The sequence below is a fragment of the Epinephelus moara genome, chromosome 21, assembly GCF_006386435.1.
Source record: "Epinephelus moara isolate mb chromosome 21, YSFRI_EMoa_1.0, whole genome shotgun sequence".
Classification (NCBI taxonomy): domain Eukaryota; kingdom Metazoa; phylum Chordata; class Actinopteri; order Perciformes; family Serranidae; genus Epinephelus; species Epinephelus moara.
Window position 1 is genome coordinate 7,980,486 of NC_065526.1, and position 13,111 is coordinate 7,993,596.

Consider the following 13,111-nt stretch of genomic DNA (forward strand, 5'->3'; position numbering starts at 1 on the left):
CTTGCTGTGAGCAGTTTCATGTAGGAACTATTTTCTCTCTACCAAACTACACCCCCCGACCGTAACACCATGCAGAAGCGAGTGTGCATCTACGCTAGCTCACCTAGCACCACTGAGCTAGCTGACGTTACAGCTCAGCCGAGGAGGACGCCATTAACGTTTACATCTCACGCTTCCAGGAGCACAAGCCTCTCGTCCATGAGAAGATGCATGTTTTTTTTTGGCGTGATGATTCGTTTGGTTCGGTAGAGAGAAAATAATTCCCACATGAAACTGCTCCAAACAAGAGCTGTGGATTATCTTGAATAACCAGGTCATGATTTCTGGAAGGAGACATGATGTTGAGTTTTTCAAATGCGTTTTTTTTTTAGCACCATAAGCTGAGTACCATCTAGCTCCATTGTATTCAAGAGAAGGAAGACACCTCTACGGCCGATATCTCCAACACTTGACAACTCACACCAAAACAATCTGGATTCATAAACAGCGCTACAGGTAAGAAGAAAAACATGTTTTTTTTTTTATCTTGGGGTAAACTGTCCCTTTAAAAAAAAACAACTTTCACCACTTCCACTTTCAGCTTTTAGGTCTGTATTTATCCTTGAACTTAGAGACTTCGCGACAAAAAGAGCATTGTTCATCTAGTCCTAGAGCGGTAATGTCATTCTGCGGTGTTTTTGCTTGTACGGCTGCAAGCTGCTGCTGCAAATACATTCTGCTTGATCAGTGATTTACTTCATACATTCAAGTATTTATGGAGACATTGCTATGGCTCTAGACCTGGTAATTAAAAAAAAAAAAAAAAGGGGTGGTAAAGATTAAATCAGAAATCTTATTTTTTAAAGAAATCTTTAACATGAACTTGCAAACGCTCTAAAAGAAAAAAAAAGTCAATCAACCTGACATTTTGATAGTTGGTGAAAATTACTGTTATTTAAGAGGTGCACTACAATTTCTGACAGACAGCCAGCAAGTGAAAGAGTTGAGAAAAGGCCTCTGAGCTGTTGTTCTAGCAATGCGAGATCCATTGTGCCTTTGGCACATTTCCGACAGGAGGCCTCCGTCTAATCATGACTGTCAAACTAAAGTCTAACTGAATCTTCCAGCTCCTACCCCCAAAATCCCTTCCCAGTTACCCCACATTTGACACTGATCCCAAACCAAGGTCTCTCCCATCCACTGTGCCTCCTGACAGGCACACTGTTCAGTGGTGTTTAACCTGGACTGGTCCCCAGCCACAGCACATAAATTAACCCTCACCTTGCCTTGCCAAGAGTAATGACTGTCGCCATGGCAACCAGCTGCCACAGACTTTTCACAAAGTCAGACTCAAAGAAGAGAAAATATATAAATAAATACGAGAGCAGTTTTGAATACGACAGAAAAGAAGAGAGCGCAGCAGAGCACGGCTGACAAAGAGGAAACGGGGCACGTTCATTCATTAGTAAAAAAAATGTAGCCAAATATTTATACTGTGGGAGACTAATTACACCATAACCTTGATCTCTCGATTCAACAGCAAAGCCCATTTTTAATATAACCATATCTTTCAGTTCCGCTCCATACATTAGCTGAGCCATTCGCCTATGAATCTCCTCTTCTCACTGTAAGGTGATTATTGTTTGCGTAGGCTACGATATACATCACAGTGACATTCAGGAACACTCGGGGAGTGTGTGTCACGAGGGTAAACAGAGGGCTAACGGAGGGCAGCTGCTGCCCTGCCGTCTCTGGTGAGCCACAGTATTTACCACTCTGATGCTCCAGCCGGGGCTGCCAGAGGACTGCCTGGTCTTTGGGACGTCCCACCCCTCTGGCTGGTCTGGCGACCAGGACAAGGGGGAGCTCACACTGCTATGGGGGCTCCATGCACCCTAAGGTAAGGGGGGGCGGGTGAGAGAGTGAGAGAGAGGGAGGGAGGAGGGCGACAAAATGCAGCAACTTAAAAACAAAGCCAGCGAAGAAACAAAACATACAAAGAAAGATGTTAGAGAGATGTAGTGAGCTTCTAATGTAGCCAGTCGGGGACTTCTCAGTACAAACCCATCTATGCAGGGCTACAGTATTAGAAAGCATCTCATGTGCCAAATATGAACAGAGTAAGTTATTAGGTTACAGTCTGTGTTAAAGCCAATCCTTAGAGTTTTTCATGCATATGAGTTTAAGTGGCAAGTTTCTGATAGAAAATTTGTAAAAGCACAACTGGAGAGCACAATTGTGTTAGTTGCATTTCACACAGCATAATATGCCAGGGCATCATGGCACCATACAGCAGGAGAGAGGCCCTGCGATCGCTTGTCATGACAACCGTGTATGTTTGGCATGTTGACAAAACAAGGGGAATTGCGTCAGCATGGCAGCACATGAGTGCAATCAGACAAAAGCGCGCTGGACTAAAGAGGAGCAACATTCAAATTTCTGGAACAGATCCCCCCCGGGCCGTGTGTAACAAATTAGTTTGAGCCATATAATGTTTATTTAAGAGATGAGATATATCTGGGGGAAAAAATACATTTTGCAAACTAAATTAATTTCCCCTCACAAGCATCATCCATAATATATTATAGCCATGGGTGTGATTCTATTCCCATTATTATTTGCCAGAGACAGTCTGCATTCAGTGTCTCCATTATAATCCATATGTTTTAACGACACTGGGGCACTAACATTAGGGGATTAAAAGTTTTTTCACAGTCACTAGTGACCCACAACGTGGATGGAGTCATAGGGAGATAACCAGGACATGGTAATGGTAACGATCACTGAAATGTGTGACTTGATGAACACTCATTCTCAATGGCACAATAAGGTGGCACATATTTGTGACGTGGACATGAGATGAACATGAGTGAGAGATGGAATATGTAGAGGTCTCTCAGGAAAAGGTGTTTTAGCCATTAAAAAAAGCACAATTCCTACTAGAAATAATTAAAACTTCAACTGAGCTCAGCACAAACACTGTGTCTAACTAGTCATGTGGTGCACAGAGATGTGAAAAGGGCACAGGGAATTAAAAGAGAGCATCAATTGCCAGATTGTCCTCCTACTATGCTTGCAAAGTATTACTTGACTGAGGAAACAAATTAAAAACTATCTGAAAAACACATCTAAATAGTATAAGTTTCGTCAACCAACCACCAAGCAACCTAATCCACCATCACAGAGCAGACCCCACAAGACACTCACACGCACATCATTTAGGAGTATATAAGATTTGAGCACCACGAGCCCGACACCGACACAAAACCAATCACTGGTCTTCCGTGACATGATATCAAGGTTCCTACCTGTTTCACCCGTGGCCTCCCAGGAGAAAACTTCCTCTTGGTGATGGCTGGCTTTCCCATTCCAATCTTCGGAGTGAGTGGTATGAGGGTGGTGGTGGGTATGACACTGCTGTGGTCACTCAGTGAAGGTAGGATTTGGGTCTGGGGTGGCTCTCTGGGAGATGTCCCTCGGGCCAGAGGGGAGGAGTGGCAAGGAGAGGAAACCATTTCCGCCAGCCTTTCCACGGATGTCTTGAGTGGTTTCTCCTCTGAAGACAGGCAGGGAAATGACAGATTGGGCTTGCTCTCCGGTGTAGTGTACATCTCCTCTGATGTACTAGAGGGTGAGGGCTTAACAGTCTCTGCCAGGTTCCTGTGAAAAATACCCTCAATCCTCTCCTTATTAAGTTCTTCTGGAGCAGTTTCCAGGAATGAAGCCCTGACTACATCCATACTCGAAGGCTGGGGTAGTGAGACTTCCATTGGTTGGTCCGTGAAAGGTACTGATGCAGTACTTGGTTCTTTGGTGGTTGAGATGATGGCCTTAAAATCCTTTGTGCTGGGGTTGGCCATGCCCTGCTCGGGGCAGGCCTCTGTCTTTGCTGGTTTGATCTGTGATGTTGTATCCTGTGTCTGTAGTGCCTCCATGGAGAGCTGGGCTGGAAAGGACTCCGACTCTTGGCTGGGAGTCGCTGGAGACGCAGGACTCTCTGTAGATGTAAGCTGGGCTCTTGCTGCTGGTTTTGTTTCTGTAGAAGGAAATACACAGTGGTCAGGGAATGTATTTGTACAGCTTTGCATCATACACTAGGGGGGTAATGGTACGTATTTCTTCATCTGATCCGTTCAGTACTGGATGTTGGGTTTGGTATACAACAAAAGCTCGGTATGCCTTGTGACCCAAACAGTCAAATTGGTCTGTTTATGTGTACTACTCACACTCGGAAAAGAAATTCTGGCATCAAACTAGTTGCTATCTATCAGCTGTAGCATTATAGTTGGCTTCGCCCAATGGGCCGGATTAGTCAAGCTAAATGGACAATGATATATCTCTAAATCTCTGCATACTGACACTGTTCAACTGATGTCGGGTATATCTGTGGCAACACTCCAATTATTTCATTTACAGTAGAATTACGGCCAAGGTGGCACCATTGAACGTTTACATTTTTCAAAGTTAAAAGACAAAAAAGTGTCTTGTTTTCCCTGCTGAACCGAAAATGTACAGAACCATGACCCCAAAACCAAGGTACATACCTTACCATGAATTTTATATACCTTTACGCCCTTATCATGCACATTAACAGATGAAGAGAGACCGAGGTGTACACCAATACAATCATGGTTTTAACAGACCAACATCGCTAAAGAAATGACAGATTTTGTGAGGAGACTTCATGTCATGGGCGTTGTCTAATACTACCTGTAAACATTTAAACAGCATCTGAACTGTCGTTGTGCTCACAGTTTATTCACACTAACACAAACTTTACAATAGCAATCACTGTTAATAAATGCAAGTCAATAAGAGGTTCCACAGTGCAGATCAGATTGTGTGTACAAACCTAGTTTGAATTCCGTTAGGATTTTGTTGACAGAAGGTTCAGTAACCTGCTTCTCAACATCTGCTCCCGCTGAGACTTCTAAAAGAGAGAAGATTCATTATCAGAAAGATTATAGACACAGAAATTGATATTTGTTCATTAATAGAGAGAACTAAGAGTCTGGAGAGGTTGTGAAGACACTTAATATAAAGTGGTACGGGAATTAAGAAAGTGGATTGTAGGGAAATGTTGGGCTTGGATGCCTGGCAGTCAAATTGATTGAGAGAAAATTATTTCTGTTTACGTCAATTCTTTCCACACATTATTTCAAATCTAAGGGTAAAACCAACAAATCTTTACAATGACGTGAATCCCAAAGACGAGGAAACTCTTCTCCCTTTAGTAAAACCACTGAAACCTTGCGTTGCAGATCACCAATTATCTTGAGACAGTAAATGAATAATGGGGATTCTATATGGTCTTATACTGATATATATTAAGTAAAAAAGGTTATACATTATATATGGATGTAACTTTATTTTCACTGTTTAGATTTAATGTTGCATTAGCCTTGAAACGGATGTGTTACTGAAAAGGACTCGCTTTCAAGTAACAATGCATGAAAAGACAATGAGGCAAGCCTTTATACGCTTCATATGCTATTTTAGTATAAATCTAGTGTCTCCTATCCTCTCTCTCCATTTGGGTTTGTAGAGTCTCCTTTCCTCTCTCTCTATTTGGTTTTGTATTAAAGACATCAATGCGTTTGACTAGTCTGGCATGAATAGAACTAGTCATTCCTGGCTATCAGGCATCCACACATCGAGCCAATATTCTGCCAGACAGCCTCTGACCGTACAGATAGCCTAGTCTTAACGAGGCACCCACCATTTCAATCCACAAGTTCCCATGTCACACTGATCCTGACACACACATGCACCTGCTAAGCATCTCTGCCAGGGAAGGGAGTAACCATGACAACCAACATCCCAGGGTCTGTGTGCTCTGGGCTCATGACTGTGCAGCTTGCAGGTGCTCATCCGGTGCCGATGCCAGAAAGTCAATTAGGAGATGGGCCTCCAACCATCTCCAGCCTTCAACTATTGACCAAGCTGAACACACATTCTCATTCATATTAACACCCTGCTTCCTATATCTCCTACAGTGAATGAGGTGATGGTGAAGATAAATACACGGCTTTGATTAATGCAGCAGAGGCCTTAAGTCAGGTATAACTTGCAGTCGCGGGATGGATCTAACAGCATCTGTCAGCTGAGTCACGGTAAGCCTGCTGTTAAACCCTGAGTGGTGGAGAATCCTGGCAGGTGATAAACAGCTCTGGTTAATGACTTTAATTACATTACATGTAGGCGCAGTTGGCAGCACAGTCATGATGTCACATAAAGTAAAGCTAATTTTAAATATCTAAGTAAATTTAAGCATATTATAAAATACATTTCCTCCTCTTATTTGGGGCTGTAATATAAAATTCAGAGGTAGACAGCATTACGACATGTGTATTGGAAAAACAGGTAAACTTGACCGAGTCTTTTTTGAGGTGCTTAACATAAACCTCCTAAAGCCTCTCTTAAATCAATACACAGATCACCCAACATGTCTTTAAAACCACAGTGGGAGACGCATCGCCTTGCCAGCTAAATCCAATGATGAAGCAGTTCACGACCACAGGAAAAAGCTCGTAAAATGAGAGCACATGTGCATGCAGAGCAGAGCGAGCGAGCTCGTGAGCGGTCATGAATGAGCCAGCGTAGCTCCAAGGCAGGTTTGCAGACAGAGGATCTAATATCATCACCATCATGCTACTCCTATCCATTCTCTCCTGCCAGTGGAGTCTGCTGTCTAGACAGAGTGGGCAGCGTTGCTACCACTGGCATCCCCAGCTCACCGTTAATTTGCCTGATACTCCACTCCACTCCGCTGCTGGCAGAACTCACACGAAGTGGAGATGCAGCCCTGAGCTTCGTACAGGCAGATACCAAAACTCATGTAACTCAAAGCGTTGGTACAGCTCGCACCACAATGAATCACAGAAGCACCGTGACCAGCAGAAACAATAGACAGATGTTTTGACGGAAAGGGTTTACCAGGATAATGGTGCTGCTTCTACTAAATGGAATCTAGCTAGATGAGCTCATATGTTCAAGAAACCCTTGGGTTAGAGTTCAAGTCACATCCACACATCCATATTGTTTGTGGCTTCAAAACAGTATGGCTATTTCACTGTAGGTTATATCCTATTTAGTTACTGTTCTTGAGTATGAAAGGAACCACTATTAAAACTTCTGTATGTGACTTTTAGAGCATTAATATAGCAGCAAATCACTATTTCGTATGTAAAGGATATAGTGGAGTAATGGCATCTTGAGCACACAATGAAGTCACACTACCTTTGCTGTAATCTGAGCTTCTCTGTGGATGTTGTGGTGCGTGTATCCTGCTGGCAAGCTCATCACTGCCACTTTGCACTACACTTACATGGTGGTTACCACTGATATTGGGACTGCGTCTTTGTGAAAGTGTAGCGCCCACCCTCTGGTTCCCACTGGTTAACACTAGGTGCATTGAAATGGAGGCTAAGAATCCACTCACAATCATGATAATAGCCCAATCAGAATAAAAATACCTCATGTAACCACTTCAATCGGAAGAATCAATTTATGTAGCCTGCATGTAAACGGTTAAGTTGGAATCTCTGATCAGAATGATTTCAAATGTGATTAAATATTGTCCATGTTACCACAGCTACAGTTACCTCTGTCAGCACTGTTGCCACTGTTTAGCCCTGTTTATGGAGTTAGCACCGTTAGCCGCTTGAGGCCAACTCAGCCACCTCCATGTTGAGAATTATATCCAGACAACACAGTTCTTCTGTTCTGCCCGAGGTTTTGAAAACCCTGAATCCAATGACCATAACTTGTAGTCTGAATCTCATTAAAGCCCCTATACAACTGAGACAGCTTGTTGTGTTTGATTCTGTGTCACACACACCTGTTGCTGGCAAGCATACACACAGCTATATGACAGACATCAGACACGGCCACAATGCCTTCACAACATCTCCCTCTGTTAGGTGGTATCAAAAAGTCTGGCTAAGGTTAATAAAGACGAATATAAAGTTGAGCAACCAACTTTAGTGTCCACCTCTGCTTCAAGTTGCACTGTGCAGTAAACTTAGCTGTGTATGAAAGTGAAATTTTAAAAAACAAACACTCAAGTATCAGTTTCTCATTTCCATAGATTAGCAGCACAGGCTACAGCCCCGGGAGACAGGAGGGAGAAACAAAGTACTTCTAATTTTCAAAACACTGAGTTACAAAGACAAAGGAGTCGCTTTAATCTGTCGCTAGTAGGACACCATCTGGTTATTGGGTAGTCCTCAGAAAATCCTACACATTAAAGAGGTGGTGCCTCTCTCTGGTCTTAGTCCAAACAACTCCCAAAGCTTTCATCTGCAACAACTGCGACTTCCAAAACTTCATCAGCGCTGACACTACAGCCCAATTTCGTGTTGCATGGCCAAAACTTTCAACTGTGTCTGCATGGCTAGAGGCTGAGTAAATGAACCCTCGACTACAAAGATTCTCTTTCATTTTCAATCGTATAACCTGGTGCTTGTGTGTATGATTTTGTATGATCAAAAGAGTTACATTCCTTGGCTTGTCCTTGCAATACCAAGACATGATTAATATGCTGATGAAGCAGATCAGACTCTCAGGAGGGACACTTGGGCATTAAGGAAAATAAAGACTTTCAGATTTAAAGATAACACAGGCACGGAGATCAGAGCAGTTACCCTCCTGTGTTTAATCTAACCTTTTTGGAACAAAGACCCACCAGGCTTCGGGGCTGACGTGGCCAGCTTCTCCTCCTGGACGGTAGCCTGAACAGGCTCTGGATCTGAGTGCAATGGAACAGCAAGTAATTCCGGTTTGGGGTCATTGTGCATTTCAGGAGATCGCTGAGTGCCAGGTTCTAGGTCCGTGTGCTTTTGAGCCAGCTGTAGGCCAGTCTCAGAGTCTGTGTGCATGGAGGCTGGCTGAGGGCTGAGCTCTGGGCCGGTGTCCATATCCTCTGCCTGTAGCGCCTGCTCTGCAGCAGGAGTCTTGCAGTTGGAACAAACATAGTCCTCTCTGGGGTGGATTTCTGCTTGGCCTGAGTTCTGACGCTCGCACTCCAGGTGTAGCCATCTGAAAAGCGTGCAAAGGAATTTTAGCCGATTATTCGACAGGGATCTCTGTGAAATCCTAAAATGTGACATATTAATTACTGTGGTTTTCCTCAATGTTACCAGGGAATATGCAGTTGCCACAGGGATACAACAAAGACCGAAAAAAAACACAAGTGTACTGCATTTGAAGTGTTTACAGTCGGTTATAAATAAATGTGCCGTACCTCTTACAAGTCTGGCAGAAGAGTAAGTCTTTGTGATGCTCAGGGTCCAGGATGCAGGCACACATAGAACAGCACAGAGCAGGGTCCTGGTTTTGGATGCAGTTCTCACACAGCAGGCTGGTGTGGTGCCATTGCCCGCTGGTTCGTGTTCCACATTGGATGCATACTCTGCAGTTCTGAGGAGCAAAGCCATTGAAAGCCAGTCAGACTCAATACAGTGTTTCTGCTATATAAATTTGGCTCTTCATGGGAAACAAGTCATGGGATGGGAAACAAGCATGGAACCTGTCCAGGCCCACAGTGAATATGAGTATATTTAACCATGATTCTTTTCCAACAAAATCTGAGGTAGAGCCGGGGAATCTGACTAAAAAAATAATATCAATATTTTTAGGCCCTGATGAAATGGGTTTTCAAGGCAATTTTCTAATCAGCCGGATCATTTACACTAAACAGTTTTTAATAACTGCCAAAAAGAATAAAACTTTTAAAACACTGGCATCAAATAAGGTAGGTTCTGGCTACAAAGCTGCATGACTGGCTGCAGCATGCTGCCAAGTAGTGCTACAAATGGCTGACACTTAAAATCAGAGCAATTTGCCAATAATCAAAACATGGAGCAAATCTATGAACTTTTTATTTCCTGCTTTGTCTCAAACATTTTTGGATTTTTTTAAATATTTTTTTTTAATGGATTAGTATCAGCTATATAAAGCCCACTCCATTTTCTATCTTTTATTTTCTGGGTATTGCGTGCAGACAAAAGTCCCACTGCTTTTCAAAAATGATTGGAACAGTGAGCACAGTGTTGTGAGCGACAGAACGACAGAGTGGCACAAGCAAATAAATAGCAGCCAGATTTTTTGATGAAATATCCACACTGACAGCGTGCACCAGCAAGCAGTGCTGCTTCGAGTAAAAAAAAAAGTGGCCATTTGGCTTCTATTTCAGCAGCATGCCTCTGAAGTGCAGCTGTTCATTTAAAACTGCATTCAGACTTCAGTATTTTGCTCATGCTGGGAATGGAAAGAGGCTTCCCAAATTTGACAAAACCTTCCTGCCCACAACTGCACAGAGATTACTGCCACACACAAAACATCATAAGACAGTATAAAATCCTAAAGAAGAAAATCTTTTGTGTTATCTAGCACATTCAGCTTTAAAACTATTAAATTAGTATATACATTTTAAAGAAGGGCTACTTTAGGCTTAATACTCTAAGTAGGCCTGTTATGAATGCATAAATATTAGGACGGTACCGAACAGTTTGAATCTCCAAAGCTTCATTCATATTGTTGACATTCAAAATCTGAATCAACATTTAAATGCTGCGCTGCTTTTTTGGCATGGCTATTGATTCAGTTCAAACCCGGTATTTCTGCACAGTTGCAGATAAATATTAGGCTACACTAACATTATTAGTATTATACTAGATGTAGACTAGTGGTGGCTGGGTAGGAATGTTTCTGATATGTGTGATCCAAACATGTCCAGTAACTCCAGAGCAAGCAAAATGTATTGAGAAAGATAGATGTAATCATTTACAAAATTCACAACATGTTTTTATCTAATGAAATATTCTCCTTCGACCCGTATTTGCTGACATTTAGCCTTTAAAAAATAATGTTTCTGTGGTCGAAAAACAGTTCTTGGCTTCTTGGCTTTGGAGCCTATCCCAGCTGATATTGGGTGAGAGGCGGGGTACATGCTGGACAGGTCACCAGACTATCACAGGGTTGACACATAGAGACAGACAACCATTCACACTCACATTCACACCAACAACCAACTTAGAGTCACCATTTAACCTTATCTCTAGGTCTTTGGACTGTGGGAGGAAGCCGGAGTATCCAGTGAAAACCTATACACAAACCTATACAAACTCGGCAATCCCTCACCTCTCGAACCCCCTACCCCAGGTTTGAACCAGCAACCCTCTTGCTGTGAGGCGACAATGCTGACCACTGCACCACGGTGCTGTGTTGATGCAAAGAAACTATAAATTCTAGAACAATGATCCTCCTTCAACACGGCAGCAAAGAAAATCTAAACAGTCACCACAGTTTCATGATGGGCACCCAATATGAGGAACATTAAAATGTCACAATCGGGCGTCGGTTGCTTAGCGGATAGAGCAGGCGCCCCATGTACAAGGATGTTGCCGCAGCCCCCGGGTTCGACTCCAGCCTGTGGCCCTTTGCTGCATGTCATTCGCTCTCTCTCTCCCCCCTTCACGCTTGACTTTCCTATCAATTAAAAGGCAAAACTGCCCAAAAAATTATCTTTCAATCAAGTTGACCTTTTGGATATAAAATGTCATCATTTCATTCTATTGAACGTTTGTGTGACTTTTGTCACAATTAGCATATGAATTCTTAAATTATAGCCAAAAGCATGTTGTGTGAGGTCACAGTGACCTTTGACCACCAAACTAATCAGTTCGTCCAAGTGGAAGTTTGTGCCAAATTTTAAGAAATTCCCTGAATGCGATTCCACAGAGCAATTGTTGTCTCCATTTGTTCTTATTTTCAACAAGACATGACCACAAAGCTTCTTCATGAAGCACTTATTTTTTTCCAATACAGTGACTTTGCAGCATAGTCGATTAGCTAGCCACTCAGCTTGAGAAAGCTTTTGTCTCAAGCGCGGCCTGCCATTCTGGTGCTCGTACATGATAGAGGAACATGACGGAGCACTGAAACTGGAACAATGGACTAATTCTTCATTGATCTCTACTTCAGTCAGACGATTGCACTCAGAACAAAACTACCATGTGAGAGGGGACGGGTTGGAGGCGGGTGCCCAAGAGAAGTGAGTGCCAAGGATGTGTGTGGGTTGTGTTCCTCCTGTGCTGAGTCAGACAGAGAAGCCAAGTGTAAAGACCTTCCATCACCTGCTGGCTCTATTACTGCAGCCTCCTCCAGCCGCTGCAGAGAACTGGTTGGTGTGTTAACCCGCCATATGAGTGACAAGCACAACATTTACGCCACTGGAGGATGGCAGGCGGGGCTGCACTGAGGGATGCGTGTGATTAACATGCACATGCATGTACACACATACACACCATGTTATCTTAACCGCAAAGAGACTGAACTGAAACCTTTCAAAGATCAGCTGGTGTGAGTCATTTCTTAACCACAGGAAGTGCAAATACAAACCACCAAAGAGTCATATTTTTATATGTGGTAGACAGCAATGATTTATATCTTGAATATTAATGTCCACAGTGGGAACTTTGTGTTGCAGTTTGCTGTAAATACCTGGTGGAAACAATAGGTTGGCACTTCAATAGTGGAATATCTTGAAATAATTTCACATAAGGGGGCGATGTTTGTGCATTTCCTTAAAATCTGTGGTTCAACCTTCCGTCGGGGAAACTAGATTATGTATGTTATTAATACAAAACCCAACTGCTGTCTAATACGGGAAACATATCAATGGGGGACAGAACTTTAAATATGCCTGACACCTCCACCGCAGGGCAGCAAATATGACAGAGGAAGGAAGCTCAAGGTTCAGGTTCACATCCAAAAGCTACACACTAAAAATCCAAATGCAGCAGATATACTGAATGATTCACAAACACTAACGCTGTGTCAGCCACTGCCAGTTAGCCTACCAGCTAACAAGCTAACAAACAGCATAACCAAATAAAAAATGCTAACTACTCTTTCCATTCTGATTCATCTGCTATCTGCGATTTTGGTGCACAACAGACTCCTTATATGAGTGTGAGCGCCAGCCAGCTTGAAGGCCAAGACCCACCAAACTGACATCAAAGGACTAGTGACGATGAAGGCTGCCACCTCACATCACCTGTGTTTCGATCAAAAAGTTGCACTTGAACACACCACAAAGACCACAGCTGACAACCAACTAGCGTGAATG

General features: G+C 43.0%; 1 protein-coding gene across 16 annotated transcripts in view; it reads right to left on the minus strand.

The window, feature by feature from the left end:
• Positions 1–13,111, minus strand: part of kmt2cb (lysine (K)-specific methyltransferase 2Cb) — an 86,725-nt gene that overhangs the window by 40,273 nt on the left and 33,341 nt on the right. For 11 of the 16 annotated variants that reach the window (XM_050032988.1, XM_050032976.1, XM_050032975.1 and 8 more), the window contains exons 11-15: positions 9,224–9,399; positions 8,645–9,018; positions 4,832–4,909; positions 3,288–4,015; positions 1,752–1,874 (exon numbers count right to left, since the gene is read on the minus strand). In XM_050032988.1, coding sequence (XP_049888945.1) covers positions 1,752–1,874; positions 3,288–4,015; positions 4,832–4,909; positions 8,645–9,018; positions 9,224–9,399 — 1,479 coding nt within the window. The remainder of the gene's footprint in view (positions 1–1,751; positions 1,875–3,287; positions 4,016–4,831; positions 4,910–8,644; positions 9,019–9,223; positions 9,400–13,111) is intronic. The other 5 variants (XM_050032979.1, XM_050032978.1, XM_050032977.1 and 2 more) reach the window with 2 other exon arrangements.